At 34.7% G+C, this 19,900-nt stretch overlaps 1 protein-coding gene across 1 annotated transcript in view; it reads left to right on the top strand.

Moving 5' to 3' along the window:
• Positions 1-240: 240 nt before the first annotated feature.
• The window catches only part of LOC120328830 (uncharacterized), an 88,589-nt gene continuing 68,929 nt past the window's right edge, over positions 241-19,900 (top strand). The window contains exons 1-3 of the mRNA XM_039395377.2: positions 241-562; positions 14,936-14,987; positions 15,427-15,545. Coding sequence (XP_039251311.2) covers positions 401-562; positions 14,936-14,987; positions 15,427-15,545 — 333 coding nt within the window. The 5' untranslated portion in view covers positions 241-400. The remainder of the gene's footprint in view (positions 563-14,935; positions 14,988-15,426; positions 15,546-19,900) is intronic.

Below are 19,900 nucleotides of genomic sequence, written 5' to 3'. Positions count from 1 at the left end.
ATTGTTTTATGGCATGACTGTATATATGTTTGCATATTACTATATTAGTACTGTAGTAAGGTAATTTAATGTTGAAGGCTTTCTATTGACACCACTGCCGTGGTTATGTAGTGGTGGCAGAATATTTTCAACTGAATCTAACTATAAAAATTCTGGCAATTTAAATTTTTGACCTGTCTGAAATCTTCAAATATCCATGTTTTACTTGATTATATGTTTTGATAACATAATATGATAATTTTTTTTCAAAGGTATTGTGATGGACTTATTATGAACTGTTAAAAATTGAATGAAATAGTCTTTGGATATTTAAAATACAGACAGCATCTGGTATTTCTGTGCTGAATATTAGCAACAATCTGAGCAAAGAGGTCGGGATTTTATCACAACTACGTCCAAAATGCCGCAACTCAATAATTCTGACGACGCGGCAAATGACGAACCGACGAGGTATAATGTCGAAGAATGCGAAGATGATCCTCGTTGGAACGAAAATTTAAATGATATCAAGGGAGCTTTAGTAGATGATTTGGATAGAGACACTTCAAGGGGTGGAAATACGGTAAGAAGGGTTTTATATTGATTTATTCTTGATAAGCTGTTAAATCTTATTTTGAGCGCATGATTGCCACCAGTTATATTCATGTCAAGGATACATGAAGCACAACCAGTGTTAGCTAAACGATGTAACTTAACGATGTTTTTGGATTTCCATGCATGCTCTGAAGTTTTTGTGAATAGAAATTCGAAATGTCAGCAAATAACATCGTTTTGCTAAAACCAGTTTATCTTCATTTGTCTTTGACATCTTATGTTAAAATTAGGCAAAGTCCACTTTGGCACAATTATAGAGATTGAGAATTACTGAAGCAATAGCATTCAGAATATTGTTAGCTTTAACTATATATAGGGAAAGTCCTGCAAGGTCAAGTACTGTTGAATTTGAAGTTAGAATGAACATGATTTTTACTGAAATTGCTGCAATAGTATTGTGTTGTTAACTCAGCTCAAAATTATACTTTTAAATATCTTACACCCCTACAGTATAATTCTTATGATCTTGGTAGCTCTTGACTGCTGATTGCCCATGGCTTCACTAGAAGAAATATCTCTTGAATTTCTGAAATCGTGTGCATGTACTTCCTTCAGGCAAAATTACTATTGAAAAAATTATTTTGGGAGGATCTTCTTATGCAGTATAATTTCAAACTGCTTAAAATCTTGTTTACAAGACTCTTGAATAATTCAGAATAACAAAAATTTAGAATATGGGCTTTCTCAGGGTTTTCACAACTCTCTGTCTCTTTAAATTTGTTAACTTTGGGTACTAACGAAAGTGTAAAGCTTGAGAAATTTATTCACAACTGTCTATACCAGGGTTGCCAGTAATGATCCTTCTTATGTGTGGATTATGTATTTAATTTTTCGCTTTGATGGTTCATTATGTTAATCTGGTATTCAGTGTTTAATCAATAATGTGGCATCTATGAATGGATTAATTTAAATTTAATTTGAATTGAATGATATTTGGAGACCTCCTTCGAAATTCAAGTATCTTCACACTATAATAAATTAGTTGAGCAAATTTCATATTTTGAATCGATTGGATAATTTATGTTGTTTCACACACTTAGAAATTACTTATATTTAGGAATATTTTGCAGAACTATTACAGTGTAGATCTCTTTAGATCATTTTTATGTGAGAATCTGCTCAGAGCAAGGTTGTGCCCACACACTAGAGTATAAGGAAAAAAAACAATCATCCCAAAGAGTTGAATTATCTACTGTATTTGTGAATTTAGCTTTAATCTAAATCTCTAGAATAGGGGCATTGTCAAATAATATTAACTTGAATATTTAATCTCTATACTTGTCATATATAAAAGGTGTAAATGCTTTATTACAAGTATATTTACATAATCTTACATTCAATTATTCCCAATTAGCAGACATTCAGTTAATGTAACATTTAATACTTAACCCATAATGTACATGGCAAGTCAAATTATCACATAAGGTGTCAATAATAATCTGGACATGTTGAATTCAGAAAGGTCATGACTTATATTATTCCAAAAGCTATTAAATCAAATCTTTGTCCTTAACTCTAAGCCAGTGGTCCCCAACCTTTTCAGCACATCTCTTCCTTGGCCTATTTGCTTAATTGCGCCCCCACTACAAGATGAGCCTCCTCTTTCGTTGTCAAAAACGTTTCAAAAATGTATTCAAAATAGTAAGTTATTTGCGTTCGTGTTTACTTGGAACTTTACTCAGACATGAATCTCCTTTACCTCTGAGTGAGTGCGCATAACTTGACTTTGAGGGTATCAGTAACCAGTAGTTCAATAAGTCACCTTGTTTAAAACACACACTGTACATAAAGAAAGGAAAAACAAATAAAAAATGACATTTCAGGGTAAAGGAAGACTAGAAAATATCAAGACGTTATCAAGCAATGTAGTCATTAATAAATCCAAAAGAGTTAAACCAAGAGAGTATTCATAACACAATCTCATTTGAACCCTTGAAGCGTTTAAACATATTAATTATTAAACGATTCCACTCAGTGAAATTCAAGCAAAATACTAAAGTCAAGTGCTTGTCTTGTTGAAGTGAATTTTGCAATTTCACAAAATTACGTCAGTGCTATTTTTGTACGAGTTATAGGCAAACTGGTGATATTTAAAACTTTTTTTTGAAATAAAATTAGGATACTTATTATGTTTTGTTGTAATACCAATTTTGTTGGAATGGAAATTTATCTGAAGAATGACCATTTCTTTCTGAGGTTATCTTTAATAAGTTAATATGGTTAAGTGGTCTGTCTTCTTTGAAATGAAAAATCATTAGAGAGATGAAATTGTAAACTAATTGTGTTTTTGCTCAATTCGCTTTTGCCTGTGAGCTTGTAGCAAAATTTAGGTTGTTTTTGGAAAATTTGCCTCTTTTATAAAAAAATTTTTTTCTTAATTTTACTCATTTAACAAGATTTTTCATTTTGCCGGAGTATAGGAAATTCATATCATGTGGAGAGATGAAATTCTAAATTATCAAAGCTACTCAATAACAGAAAAATATTCTAAATTATGCTTCATTTTCATAAGAATCGCCTTTTTTATGCGAAAAATCTTATTTTTTTAAAAAATTAGGATCGTCTATTTTGCACATACCATAATTTTTGCTTTTGTAATATTTGAACTTGTAATCATATGGATAGATAGAAATCTAGAATTTCGAAACTACACAAATACAGACACCCAAATAAATCCAATGCAGTCGATAGGAAACAATATAAAAACCACTTAGGTGTCGAATAACATCGCTAAGTTTTCAATAATTTATTCTTGTACTTGAGACCCTGAAACATGAAACCTTGTTTGTGTGTATAATCTGAAAACTGATAATTTTAGTCAAAGAATCAGTCTGTGGCTAGAATTGCTTAGTCAAACTGCAGACTGATTATGTAAGGTGTTGAGCCTTTATAGTTTTTTTTCTATTGTGTTACTATAAGACTTATTGGCGCTCCAGAAGTGTGTGTACCAATATGGAGGTAGCTAATTTTGTTCGCATGCTTTACATCGAGATATGTAAAGGGACTGAAACTTATGGGCAGGGGGGATATTCACTTGGTTAACACAGACAGTCCTCGAACTCGTAATGGAACTAAAATATGGAAAATAGGAATAAAATTATGGCCTAAAACTAACCTGGTACACACATTACTGGAGTACCGACTTATTATAGACTTTATTCTCTGTAATGACTCTGAAATATAAATTATCCATTGGATAAGTGTAATTCAAATCAAAAATAAAATCATTGGCCTCTTGTACTTTTTTCTATATTATGTTCAACAGTTGTTAGGTCCTAATTTTAGCAATATTGTGGGTTTTATTTGTTTTCAGACACTCTGTATCTTATTCAAGTTTCCTGATATTGGGTCAAAGTTTTGATATGTTTGTTTTTTTGTATCCATATTCACTATTATGTTCAACAATTCTTAACTCTAATTTTTATCAAACTCAGCAACTTCCAATATTAAATACCCTGAAGGCAGAAACAGCTACCGAACGACTGTTTTCATGTTTTGCTAAACTTTACTTCAACTATCAATAAACCACTAAGTATTTCCTTTGTGAAACGATATCTATGAAAAATGTGTGAATCAGAGAAAAAGTGAAATTGCTATTATTATTATTAAATGCCATTTCCTTGGGTCTAACAGAGATGTCCACAGTGAATTAAATGTCTAAATTGATTGATTGTATGTAATAGGTATCATTAGTTCTTGATTTTAGAGATAATTTTGAATTGCCTCACCTTTTAAGGTTAAAAACTATTTCGGTTAACTTTTGTGCAAATTGTGGCATGATAACTCCTTCATACTAATGTCGGTACTCCGGAAGTATGTGAACCAAGATGACGGACTCCGGAAGGTAGTATGTGTACCAGGTTATGGTTAGGCCATAATTTCAGGCTTAAATACTACTGGAGTCACTTGGCTAGTCCCCGTACTCGTAATAGAACTAAAATAAGGAAAATTGTAGGAGTAACCTAATGTCTGCTTGCACAGAGCTTTGTTTGCAGTGAAATGTGTAAAAAAAACCTTTATACATTTCTTTTTTGAATGAATTTTGAACTATGTTCTTTCTCGCCAAGGAAATCTCAATTTCTAAACCAGCTCTAGGGTTTTGTTATGATAACAGGCTACAATTTCTCTTCCATGTGTGTTTCTAAACACTGCTATTGATAACACTTGAAATGTGAGCAGTGCGTATAAAAGTTACGTCGAGAGACACTATCGGCCGTGGTTGGTACGTTATTCGAGCCTTTTCTCTAAGTGTTAGCTTTGAAAACAAAATGTCCAAACCCTTTTCTATTCATTGGTTTTACTGTGTCAATAAAATGAGCAATAAAATGAGAATTCTATTTCAAAATGGCGACAATTCCTATTATATTGTATGGCTATCTGAAAATCAATTCTGCAATATATATGTCTGCCTAATAGTAATAGCCTTCTTTGGAGAGATATCGGCCATTTAAATGATTGGATGGGGACCACATTATTGAGGTATCCATCGCTAAGGCTTTCGAAAACAAATAACTGGCTAACTAATTCCATACCCGACATGGACTATTAACCGGATGACGGGCTGTGGTTCGTCATATGATTAATCCGTCCAAATATGTGAACTATCCTTTACAGAGAAGGACATCCAAATTGTAAACTGGGACAATGTTTATGCATCGCTATGGGCTATGGCAGCCCGAAAAGTTCCAGCTCTATATTAATAGTATTTTATTAGTGTGAGAGATGGATGGATGATTGAATATTTTAATGAAATTGTGCCCAAAATTCTGTTCTTCTCAAGTTAAGAAAAGTTACGCTGGGAGATTGCCCCACTTTCCAAATTATGACAACTTGAGAGACCGGTAACAATATTAAGAAAACTGATCCCAAAAGAAATTTATAGATATTGACAATCACAGAAGTATCCTATGTTATACAGGGTGTTCATAAAGTCCCTTAACAATTCCAATTTTGTTGTGAAGTCGGTTCTCAATTTATCTTAACCAGGTTTGTTGTTTTTTAATCAATAATTGTCAAAGTATTTTTATTTCATTTAATACATCTGTGAGGGTCAAAAAAATAAATGGTATCGATAAATTCCCTTTGCAATTTACCAAAAAAAAATCAGGACTTTATGGACACCCTGTATTATACAATACAGAGCAAAATGGCACAAAGTATTCAATATGTTCTGGAATATCATTTGCAGTTTGCCGTTAATTATCTTCAGATCCAACTTGACTTTTCTCCCATTGTTTTCAATCCTTTGTTAAATTAATTGTTTGCATACTTAACATGGTTTTACAACAACATTAGGCGTTTAGATTTATTTCTCTTGAGTTCCCACATAGCATTAGCTGTAAGACAACAATTAAATGTGTACATAAATCCTTTTATTCAATTAATTAGCTGACGACATTATGGCTTTGTTGAAGTGTGATAAATTTTGTATCCCTGGCCATGTGTGGGACGGGTGTATTTCCACGATTTAACTACTAACCATTCTTGATAAAGTTTGGAAATAGCTCTCGTTTTAATGCTGAGAGAAAACAAGGGTTTCTTTGTGTTTACATGACAAATTGGGTGATTAGGACTCGTACAACGCCAACTTACACATTATATTTTAGAATGATTTACTAGGCTTAAGTTTGTGTTAAGCGCTCGCTAATATGGGTTTAGTACTGGCGCACAAGTCTTGCGTCAACTTGGCTGGGGTATAATGCACCATTACATAGGGTGTCCATAAAGTTCTAAATTATTTTAAAATTGCAAAGGGAATTTATCGATACCATATATTGTTTTGGCCCTCACAGATGTATTAAATGAAGTGAAAATACTTAAATAAATACTGATTAAAAAAAAAACTGGTTAACTGACTTCATAACAAATTTGAAATTGCAAAGGGACTTTATGGACACTCCTTTACCTCTGAGTGAGTTCACGTAGCGTTGGCTTGAGCAAAATTGCGCTTCAAAAAGAAACGGTGTACCCATGATTAAAGTGTACTTCGTATATCCACTTGGCTAACACAGACAGTCCCCAAACTCATAATAGGACTAAAATGAGGAAAATAGGAATAAATTATGGCCAAGCCTAACCTGGTAAACACACTACGGGAGGAGTACCCTATTTGTGTTGAAAACTTGAATCCCTCGCACTGTGTTAGGACGCGATATCGTTATCGTCTCATAATAACAAGTTCGTCTATCAACGCTCGGTTCTGTGTTGGCGCCATTTTAAAATAGAACAGCCACCCCCGTGGCACGGAGTCAATTGTTGCGCGACCCCGAAATATTATGCGGTTTTAATAGTCTTGAATATTAATTGCAATTTTGCGTATTTCCGTTTCACATTTTGCTTTACGGACTCGGTTATTGCGCTACCGCGAGTTTTTATATGTTTCCGTTGTCGTGGATATTATTAAGATTAGGACCATAACAGACGAGTAGCCATCTCAATATGAGTTCATTCACGAGTTCATGGAGCCATAACTAAATGGCGATTCGGACCATACGTACATAAATCCATGTTCCAAACGGACTATCTTTATGACAACATCATGAGCTCATTTAAATGGCCATCCCTGGATCCGTTCATATCAAACACGTTCAACACGCACATCTGAATGTCTGCTTGTTTATAGTATTGTTCATAGCAAGCTGAGCTAACAACAGTTTTTGGAAATTTGCGGCCATTCCTATTCGTCTATATCAGTGGTTCTTTCGGCCGCGCCTCCGATCATTTGTCGAGTTTCGCGCCCACCTCAAAATGAACTAGCTAACAATAAGCTACAAATAACAGATAGTAACGCGAAAGTATGTTTCACTCAAAAAACACGTTGAAAATACTTGGATGGAATTAAATATTTAAAATAAGGCGGACAAGATCGAACCTAAAAAATATTTTTATTTTTAATTAGCTCATACCCCCTCCCCCCCGCAAAAAATTGTCTACGTCCCCCCAGGAGAACCACTGGTCTTTGTGCACAATCAAGACAAATACTTTCCCAATTTAATACTCCTCCACAAAGCCACACATCCATCCATTAATCACTATACCTAACTATCCTAAGTTTTTTTTATTCTTCTATGCATCATACTCGCTTGCATTCACTTAAGGCAAATACTTTTCTAATTGCTTTACCCTTGACCCCTTTGCTTTACGAAACCAATGTTTTATTTCGCTCAATTAAACCTGCATATTTGTTGGAATCGTCATGACCGATTGTGTTCGCGGTTCACTGTCAATGTCTTGATTGCGGAATCTCGTTTTTGTTAGGTCAACATAATTGTTATTACGAAGATTAGATCGTGCAAAATTAATTTCGAAGGCTGTTTTTATTATTATTTTATTTCCGAAAATAGTAATGTCCATAACGAACTGAATATATGGTATTCCCGCTGTATGTGAACCAAGATGGCGGACGGGAGTCACTTGGCTAGTCCCCGAACTCGTAATAGAACTAAAATAAGGAAAATTGGAATAAAATTATGGTCTAACTCTAAACTGGTACACATACTATGTTCCGGTGTCCGCAATCTTGGTTCACATACTACGGGAGCGCCGAATATATAATATATTTTCAAATTTCGATCTTAGTTCGATTCGATAATTCGATTGAATATTCGTTTGATTACAGGCAGATTAGCACCAAAACTAATATAGACAACTTTATGATTTAAAAATTTTGAGTGACTTGCATGTCCAACATTAAAAGTGTCCTTAATTACCCTCAAATCGCGATTTTGAAATATCGAATATATTCATGATTTTGTAAATAGAATATTCGTTTCATTTTGCTCATTTTTTGCGATACATCCATTGGCAGAACAACTACACGCTATACTTTTAAATATAAAAATTTTGATTGACATGTGCAACGATAATTGGTTTGGCTGTAGGCCCGATTTCATTGGACCGATGCGACTATGTACACGCTATGGTATCTGTTTTCGACCGCATCCTGACTTATGTATTCGCCCATGTAAACCTGAGATGTGAATCGCGTGGGTAAATAGATATTGATATGGGACATATAATTTAACGTGTGGTCACGGGTTCTCCTCTAGTTATTCAAAAACGATTCACCACGTTGGCATGAAAACTAATGTGATTCTGTTATAATCCCATGTCCGCTATCTGGTCCAGGGTGTAATAAATTCAGAACGCAATCACGAATCCCGAAAAAGATCATTCAAAAATGATAGCTCATAACATCACAGAGTTTTGTTCCTTGATATCGTATTAAATTGATGTAATATTAGAATTGTGTACTTTCTCGTGAAAATCGTTTTCACGATTGGAGTATTTGGAGAATAATGATCGTTCTGACTTCCAAAATACAATCACCTTAGTAATACCGAAGGCTTTGTCTATCGAACAGATTTTTCTGTTCCCAGGTTTCCTGCACAAGTAGTCGGTGTTCGTTCTATACAGGGTGGTCCAAACCCAGGCCCGCGTGCCACATGTCGCCCGCCGCTACATTATCTGTGGACCGCGTCGCATTGGCGGGAGAGTAAAAAAACGCTTTTGGTGTTGTTTCGTCATAAAAATAATTTTTTTGCAAGTTTTAGTGTTTTTTTGCATGTTTTAGCTTGATAAATGACAAATACTGAAAAGCGTTTGTTTTGTATTGCACTGTTTACCTGTTCTTGACACTATTGTGGCCCGCGAACAATATGACAATAATAGTGTGGCCCGCGAGGCCGACAACATTGGACCACCCTGTCTATAAAATCTTATGAAAAATTTCAATTATCCCCGGCTCCCCCGAATGCATTTAGGATACTTGAAATCTAACTAAAATAAACGATTGGATTTCTGAATACTGAACTATCCCTATTTGGACACTCCAATGACGTATGTAGCACAGCGGTAAAAAACGAAGTATATTTTCCACAAAGACTCTAGCAGAACTTAAATATTTTGACACGCAGAACTACATCGTTATCATGAATCTTAAAATTATTTGAATGTGCAAAGGTATTTTATCGATATCATATATAGTTTGTTGGTCTCTACAAGTGTATTAAACGAAGAAGTAGATAAACTTGAATACACATTGTGATTTAAGACTTCATAAAAGCAAAATTGCATTGGAGGTGTATTGAATGAAGGGAAAAAAACTTGAACAAACCTTGATTAAAATCAACAAACTTGGTTAAGTTATATTGAGAACTGACTTCATAACAAAATTAAAATTGTAACAGGATTTTATAACAGGGTTACTATCCTATTTTTAAGTAAATTTGTCATGAATTTGTTAAATTTCAAAGATGATTTATCGGTATCAAATATAATTTGTTGGTCTGTAAAGGTGTATTGAATGAAGTAAAAAAATTTAAATAAACATTGATTTCAGACTTCATAGTAAAATTGAAATTGTAGCAAGTCTTTATGGACACCCTGTAGTATTCTAAACAGACTTAGTCGATGTTGAATTAAACCCCTAGCACGACGCACGTTATTTAGGACATATTGTGAATTAGTCGCCCGTTTACCTCGTCTCAACGCTCCGTTAAACATGAGCAATGAGATACGATATTTATACAGCCTTCTACGGGTTCCCAACGGAGGAAATTCTAGCTAGTTGGTATGCGAGGGTTTCACCGTGCCACCACGCTAGGCTGTAAGGCCATACGAGTGCGTTATTTAATGATACGTTCACTATATTTTGCCGGAATTGCAATGTCACTGATTAAATTCTAGAAATGATTTCATTGCAGTTTCACTACAATTTATGACAAATCGTTTTCTAAATCTGATTAGAAATATCAAATAGTGATATCTAATAACAGTATGGTCATGGTGTATATTTTGTAATATTTTTTTACATTAAACAATAGCTTGTCTGGTATTATTGCTGCGACCATTTTGTGGAACAAAGAGTTCGATGTCTAAAACGAATTATTCAATTTGATTTCCAAATTCTTCATTTTGGAATATTCTAAAATAGTTTCATTTGAAATATTTCCCCCAGTATGAACAGAAAGATCTTAATTTAATTTTAAAAAATGTAAAAAATATCAATCTAATGAAATCACTGGCTACCTTTGAATATCTTGCATTTCCAAATATGCTAATCGAGATCGAAATTCGGTATTATTTCATAAGTTTTGCATATTACATTTCTATATTTTAAACTAAAATGACACGTAAATGTAGGTATATCATGACAGCTTCACAACATTTTCTGAAACTTATTTTTAATTTTTAATATATATGGCATAACTCATATTGTAAGTTTTGTTATGGCATTTTAATCATTGCCTAACTTCATAGACACACCAAGATAATAATAGCTGTATCAACCACCGAATAATGTGTATATACCGCTAATACGGTTTTGTCTAAAACACAATCAATTCTAAAATATATATGTAATGGCTTCTATTGTAAGCTTTCGTTATGACATTGTGACCATAGTGTTACGTCATAGACATCAAGTTATATTGGCTTATTCAAGTAGCTAATAATGTGAAAATTACATAATATTTTCCAAAACCCATTATATTTCGAAATAAAGTTTCATTTAAAATTCAAAAATGATGTTGTATTAAAAAAACTTACTAATTTGGTATTTTCCAAAACATTCAATTTCAAAATATTCGTTATATAAGTTGTAATTTGTTACTTTAATATCCGAAAATGTTTTTTATGAACAAAACATATCTATACAGAAAATATTACTTCATATAAAAAAGTCTATTCTAGCTCTTTTGAGCAAATTTTACTGGTCTAATAGTTTAACTTAGTTATTTCGCCACTTGAAAAAAATAGAACAAGTGAACACTCTACCTAAATAGGAAACGCGAGTCTGTGGAAAGTGTTTGTGTGTTACTTGCCATTATTTGTTCGCTTATCGTGCTTTCAAAAAGAACAAAAAATTTACCCGAGTTTAACAGTATTTACCACTTTATTTGTAAGTTTGTCATGCTAGAAAAAAACGAAAACTTTACATGCTTTTGACAGTAAAGTTGGTAGATTTAAAACGCTCGTCTCATTGTGGCTCATGTGGAAATTTTGCTCATGAATGTCCTACTCTTTGAGGAATCTTTAATGCCTCGATAACTTGGTTATTTTAGTTAAATTTTTGAATATTTTCGATCTTTTTCGAGCGTGAAGGGTCGTCTTATATTTTGCTTATCGTTAAGTTCTTGTGTACACAGGAGTTCGGGGAGGTTGGATGCGATTGTGTTGTCATAATGATAAGAAGTTGATAATATTATTTCATCATAGAAAAGCTATTGAATTGCGCGGGAGACCGTTTTAAAGAGAAAACGAGATGCCGTATCCCAACACGTTTCACGTAAATCCCTCAGGACAATACCTCCCACATTCTTACCGCGATATGCACTGAGATTATAAGTTTTGGATTTATCCCTTTTGTTATACCAACATTTGGAAGAATGTTTTATAATTCGAACGCAATGTCCGGCTTTGTTTTATGAATTTTAGTAAATCAATTCTGCGTGCCATTACGAGCGGTTTTGTAATTTACTTAACATATGTGATATGAGGTTTTTCTCGCATTTACTCGGAACAAGTAGCAGTCATCCACTATGTTTGGGCGAACCGGATTTTCCCAGTTTTGCATTCGTGTCTATATTTGCATTTGGTTGTGATATACAGAATGTCCACGAAGTCTTGAAATTTTTTAAAATTGCAAAGGGAATTCAATGATGATATCTAACACAGTATACTGGATCGCCTCTTCCAAGTTTTTGTGTTACCGACATAAAACAAATCATCTTTACACCTAATTAAGTCATTTACTCTTACTAATTATCGCGCGCACTTAAATTCTATGAATCGCGTGTATTATTGTTCCAAGGTGCTTAATTATTAGTTCACAATTCCCATAGTTAGCGTAGAGGCATCGAAAGGTCAGAATTATGATTGTGGGCAATTAGTACCACAATGACGTATTTGTGGACTAAGTTAAACACAAAATATTTTTCGGGTTTGTGTGGCGAGTTGGCTATCCTTCATTACACTTTTTTGTGCTGCTGCTTAATGCGTATTGGTAACTATGCAACAGGCGGCCCGCGGGCCACAACCCGGCCAGCCAATCAATTCAGTGTGCCCCTCGTCGACACTCAGATTTTTTCCCATTGAGAATTAAATCCCAACCCGATGGTTGTTTACAAAAAATGGCCATTAATTGATCGACTTACTACCTTATATTGACAACTAATTAGCTTATACGATTTAAGTCCTGAAAGAATTGCATATATCCAAAATGAAATTGCAATAAAACCTACATTTGATGGCATTTAGACCTAATAGCGTATAGGTAATTTCATGTAACAATTTATTGTCTATGTGTTTTATTCCGCTTAGTATAAGTAAGATAGGAATTGCCTATATCGGCAACGGCTAAACATAATCGTCCAAATTCACGCCTAATTAGCTAATTCGAAGCAACCAACATTACCGCTCACTCTGCGGGACAGAAACGATTTGTTCTGGCTTAGAAAAGATTAGCCCGTGTCGGTAATCTCTGCAGGTGCGTGTAATAAGTGATTAACAACAACAATTTGGGGTTGCGACCAGGCAGGAATGGGCAAAATCGAATGTTTTTTCGAATCGACTAATTCGAATATTTTTTAACGAATACCGAATAGTGGAATAACGAATATTTTTTAAATTCCAGAACGTCGGAAGTTAATAGAAACGTTGAAAAGTCGGTAAATGGCGTTTTTAGTGGTTAATTCCATCATATTCGCGGATTGTTTTTTGTCATCGTGATCGTTTCGGTGGCGACATCTCTGCAGGTGTTTATAATCAGTGAACAACAACACTTTGGGGTCGCGACCAGAGGTGGATTTTCGTTTATCTGCAATTTGTTTCGGGGTCGTGCAACCAACTTCCTATCCTTCGTTACACAATATTTGCCAGCTTTGCGCTTCAAATCATTTTTTTGCGCATAAGTACTGCTTCCATTCAAATTTAGAGTCCAAAATATTTCCCTAAACAATTTGTTTGTTCAAGAAAACGGTATTTCTTCAAGCTTGGAACTCGAGAGGGAATGTTTTAAAAGTTGGTTCTAAGTTTTTGTTGTGTCTTGAAAATTGTTTCGTCAATGCGAGCATCATGCATATGGTAACTTGAGGGCGTTTCTTCGCTTCTTGCCAATTTTTGCATGTTATACTACGAATAGGCCTGGATTGAAGAAGCCTCTCGCTATATGAACATTGCTTATTTCTTCTACCAGTGTATTCGGCGAATTGTTTTCAAATATTTTCACAAAATTCACACTAAAGTTAACCCTCAGCTTTCTTCTCGTGAAAATCCCAATTTCTACAATAACTATGATATTTAGTATCGAATTCGTTGACGTAACGTACCAACACTTATTTTAACACATTGCGTGCTTTGAAAAGTAGCAAAACCCGAATTTTGTGGTGTTTTACAGTCAGTAGAAGGTTAAAATTACCGAAGTTTGTCCAAGTAACGTATCTATACTTGTTTTATCACTTCACATATGATTGAAAAAGTATAGAAACCCGTTTTGTGGTGTTTCAAATCGCGGAAGGTAGGGGGTTAAAATTACCGAAATTTGTCAAGCTATTCTTTAACATTTCTGAAACCACTGATGCGTTGATAATAAGTTTTCACCACAAGTATTATCTGATTCGTTATGGGTTAAATTAACCCTTTACCATACACGGGGAAAGTAGTTTTACAATTCCTTATCACATGGGCATGTAAGATTGTTGCGAAAATAAAAAAAACGCGCTAACTGGGGGTCTTACTGTCTTCCTGTGTAGGAAATGTCCCGTGAAATATCTTTGAGACCCGTGAAATAACTGATGGTTAGTGTAAACCTCATTCGTTTTGTAGTAACTTGAAACCCGTGTTTATCGTTATGCTGGTTAAAAATGTCTTCAGAATTTATTCAACAGAAAAAGTAATTTGAAATTTGACGTTTTTTTGAAATTCAGACCTGTGCATTTAATTGAAACACTCAGGACGGCCATATGTAAATACTTTGGTATTCTAGAATTCGTATCTTGTGATTAATTTTGATTGGGTGTATTCCATGTATGGATATGTTTTACAATGCATTCGTTTATGTAAGATAGGAGTCCTTGAACCTCGAGCCAATTTTTGTATTAAGTCTAAGTTACTTGAAGTCATGATCTAACATAGATGACTCGAGTATTTTACGGAAGGTGATTTGAGTTCATGTTCAAGACCCCCCCCCCCCCCCCCCACACACACATACACGCAGATAAGTGCACCGATCTAAACGTCGCTACGTATTCCATAAACATTTCTTCTCATATTGATCAAGCAGGTCGGAATTTATGACTGAATTTTTTTTTTGTCATTTTAATCAATTTTCGTTCTTTTTCAGAGCAAATCGGACAGCCATGGTGAATCAAGCAACAAAAGCCGACTCGAAAGAGGTGATTATTTTTCATTTTTTGTCAAAATACTTCGCAAGTATTTTTATCAAGTTTTTTTACACTTCTCCTTCGAGACAGTCTCTGTTCAAGCAACCAGCTATATACTTCGGAATGACCATTAATTTTTGTGAACCAAAAGTTTGAAATCTACACGTTCATTAGTTGAGAAAAAAAGTTTTTTTTTTTCAGCAACTCAACAAATTCATCCATACACTTATGTATCCAATAATAAAAATTAATCTCCTTTTTTTAAATTTAAAATCAATACACATACTACTATACTCATATATGCACCAAAATTCTACTGCCCTAATGCATAAAAGTATATACACATTTCCCTGTGTATCTGAGTTTTCAATAATAACGTTTATTAAATAAGAAATTGTGAGATTTGCACTATATGTCCGATACGTTACAATTATCCATCCATCTCTTTCAGACGATCCAAGAGACGAAGCAAAGGGACCGGGAAGGCCGTACCCATACCCACACGACATCAGTTCAATAGTTTCAGGTCTCCCACCATCATTTTTCCAAAATGGAGGACTCCCCCCAAACGTGAGTAAAAATATTCAATTTATTTGATTGCAATTTGAGGAAATTTTTTGCTAAAAGAAGTAAATATTTGCTATGATTATAACAACTTGAGATAATGACAGCATAGACTTTCCAAATGTTAAGTGTTGATGTTCTTAGAGACAGTTTTGCAAATATTTTGTGCGGAATTATTTTTGCTACAAATGTAACTTGAGATGTTGACAACATGGAAAAGTTAAATTTTTGTAATGTTATGTTTTGTTATGGTCAGCCTAAGGTTTATTAAGCAACCTGTAGCTTGAGAGGTACAAAATGAATTTTACCGGTATCTTAGACACACAGGATTATGCAGATTTAAAATTTGGCATTTTAGGCTTCAGTGTTGGATGGCTGTATAAAATGATCCAAACACTCTTAATAATAAATAGTAAAACTTTTTCTGTTGGCCATTACCATTTTATCACATATTCCATATTCAAAATATTATTTCAATATGTATTCAAGGTAGTAAGTTATTCGGTTTTGGTCAACGTAACTGTTATTTGAACCGCATATCGCCACACACGTTTAGTCATTTTTAGAGTCTTTAGAACAGCGTTTCTCAACAGTGAGGAATTTCTGGATTTTATTGTTTTCTAGAAGCAAATTTTATTTTTAATTTTTGTGTTGTTTTACTAAAATTTTCTGCTTAGGGTATTACTGTAATGATATTTATACACACATTATTAACTATTCAAACTGTACGTTAGCCACAATGCTGCTTGCTCGCCATCATAAGCAAATCCGTTAAAGATTGAATAACGAATGAAATCTCAATTTTGAAGTGTAGTGGGAAGGATGTACGTATCAAGAAGGTTGGCAATCTTGTGTATTACACATTTAGAAACACGTATTACCACACACATTTGTGAAATCAATTTTAGCATCTTGAGATATTTAGAAAGACACTTGTCTTCACCGTATCGCGAAATTCAATGTTCTGTTTACTGTATCATATGTCACGGTACCGGACGTCGGGCAAGGATTACCAAACTACCATGTCTATGTTTAATGTCTGTCATATCAGATAATATCATGTTGCAGAACTTGGGATGGATGCCAGATATTAGGTTTTATGTAGTTGGTTATGTTGTTTGAGTACTATTAAAAATGTTTGGTAATTCGAATGGAATATGCAAGTTACAGTGACCAAATTATTGCGATATAAAGTTACAGAATATTTCCTAAAACAACTTTTTCAAATTTCATTCTCTTGTGGTTTTAGTTTTTTTGGGCCAGGTATTGGGTTTTACGTAGTTGGTTATGTAGTTAGAGTACTCCTAAAAAATTCGGTCTGTCGAATGGATTATTCACTTCTAGTATTATACAGGGTGTCGATAAAGTCCCGATATTTCGTTATTTTTCGTCATTTTTCGGGGTCCGCCTCCCCCCCTTACGCTACAACCAATATACACCACTTTAAATGATGTAACCTTTTAACATTAAATGATGTTAAGTCGTTTCTTGGGTTCCGTTTCTATTTTTCACACGTGCGCCAACGCTAACACCTGTTAGCAGGATCTCGCGCCAAAGGTGAAGGAATCTTATCTCCCGTTAAGGACTGAGGTCAAGTGTGATTTTAATTGTCCAAATACAAGCACGTTTTGACGTCTCATGGTCAATTGTTTTAGTTGGCGTATGTTATTGAAAAGTTTTGACTCTAGCCCGGCGAGAGGTCCCATTACCGTGTTCGGATTTTAAATTTTCAGTGACCATACTCGTTAGGGTGCTGGACGATGTATGTGGTGCGCATTGTGTTTCCCAGCATTTTATTTTAGGGGGGTGTTTCCAAATTCAGGGGGTGGTGAATATTTTGTTATCAGTGATGAAACTATTTGTAACTTATAAATATGTTATGTATTTGACTGATCATCTTCACCGGAATATGAGCCACTTTCTGAATATTGAAAAACATTTTAAATTAACATTAAAAATTAGATTATGGTTTCATATCTGAAAATTACGGGGTGTTTCAAATTTAAGGGGGGTCTAGGGAAATCATTGGTAGGGTTACCATATTTTTGTGACTTCAAAGTGGGACGCCTCTACAGACAACGACCCTGTGATTTTGTAGCATTTTCCGATTTTACTACTTAGGCCTACATTTAAAGCTATCCCGGCTGTCTTCATTGACCAAATTGTCATCGAAAATTCATGCGCATATTCTCTGTCCAAATATCGGGTTCAGTTCAAAAATAAAAAGGAATTGACCTTGAAGATACCGGTACAAATAATTCGAGTTTAGACTAATTAGTATTGGTTTTACATGCGATACGTTTTCTAAAAATGTTAGCGGGAAACAACGAAACAAACGCATTCACCTTCAGTAGATATGCTAGCGCTGCGCTACACAGAAACAACAGTAACGAGAACCTGTTCGTGTATTATGCTGGATGGCTGAACGCCAAAGCGGGACTTTTGGCTGACTTGTCGGGTCGGCGGGACAAGACGCTAAAAAGCGGGACTGTCCCGCCTAAAGCGGGACGTATGGTAAGCCTATATATTTATGGGTTTAAATCGCATGTCAAACTCATCCAAAGTGTCATAAATTTGATAGATGATGCCTGAAAGATTCAATCCATTCAAAAATAGCAGCTTTTTACTAGCATAGACCGCATGTTTAATGACTTATTCTGGCGAAGCTGTGAAAGCGCTTTATAAAATATAATTTGAATATTACAAATACATACATGTTCGGTTAAATTACTTTCCAAATGTTCCCTATTTTTTCGATTTTTAAATATCAAATATTTAAGTTGACAAAAAGATAACGATTTTATGATTATAAACGACTTGACATTTTTGCCGTGGGTCGTCAGTTGCTACTTCTCATGCGATTTTTTGTGTGTATCGGTCGGTTTGGACGGAATTTAGTACCGCAGACATCACGACGAAATTTGAATCTTTGCCACTTTTGTTTCTCAATGTTTCAGGAGTTGTGCAGTCGTTTGTGGGTTTCAATTGGCAAATACCCAAAGGAAACCAGTGTTCCTGTTTGCGGCTGAACTTGGCATGAAATTGATATGATATGGTGTTACATGCTTTGGATGGGTCGGTTTTAGATAGGAATGTGTAACCCGTGAGTCTTGAGTAGATTTTATCGAAGCGGAAGATTTTGGATATTTTTTAAATCAGTGATTCCCAAAGTTGATTGGCCGCGGGCCAATATTAGAAGCGGAAAGATATTCGCGAGCCGGGAGAGCGGAGCGCGCGCAAGGGGCCAATAACTGTACCGGTATAATTAAAGTGTTACGAATATACACGTGCTTAAACCGTCATAATGAGGTAACAATTGACGGTATCTATAACGCAAAAAGGTAAAAATATGAAATGTTAAACAATTTCATTCAAGTTCATCGGGCCATATTGAATCGTTGCGCGGGCAGTAATTGGCCCGCGCGGCCGCGGTTTGGGAACCATTGCTTTAGAAGGATACAATATCTTTACATACTAGTGGCTATCTTATAGTCATATAAAACGTCGTTTGAAAAATTACATCCAAAGCCAGATCTAGTAGTTCTTTGTCAAACCATTATTATCCTATCTATCTGTCTTGTGTATAATCCTGTATAAATATCGCTGTGGAAGGGAGGCGAAAGTGATCGAGCGCTCTGGTTTTTATCAAAAACTAACTCCGATATCAGCAAGTATAATTTGTTTTGGATTAATGAACCAGGGGCGTGTCGCCTCGTTGAAGCGACGGGTCAGATAACGAGTGTTATAGAATCTATTATAAACATTGATTCTAGTATTAGAAATGAGATAAAGTCTAAAAAGTAGTAAAGGGCACACGACGATACAGCCTTTGCCAACTTTTTTAATGTAGGTACTAAGTATAAGGTCAAACTGCATCAGGGGCAATGAATAGAAAATGAAAGCCACTCTGCAATTTAGGAGTCATGCTGCACACTTAACACAAATTTAATCCTGTAAGATTTAGTCTGACCAAAATCAGACTTTCTCAGACAAGCAGTTTACAGCAATGACAAGTAATGAACAATCATGCGGTTTAAATATAGCGATAAATAAATTTGTTTGAAATGAGCAAAAATGTGAAGCAAAGTTACGTACGGACAAGCGCTAAAAAGTCGACGAGTATAGAAACTTGTGCTATTGTTTTGGTTTCCGCTATAGAAGACTAACTATATATCCTTCTTATATTCTTTTGTGCCGGTGGATCTGTATGCATATACTGCAAGGATGCTGTAGCAAGACTAAAGATAACTATCTTAAATGAGAAATATGCATGCACCTGCTTTTCTTGTTATAGCTGAACTATGTATGTCTGAGGAAGTCTGATTTTGGCCAGACGAAACGTTGCAGAAATATATTTGTGT

The sequence above is a fragment of the Styela clava genome, chromosome 11 (assembly GCF_964204865.1).
Source record: "Styela clava chromosome 11, kaStyClav1.hap1.2, whole genome shotgun sequence".
NCBI classification, from domain to species: Eukaryota; Metazoa; Chordata; class Ascidiacea; order Stolidobranchia; family Styelidae; genus Styela; species Styela clava.
The sequence above is the reverse complement of the archived record's forward strand: the minus strand, read 5'-3'. Positions and strand labels throughout refer to the sequence as shown.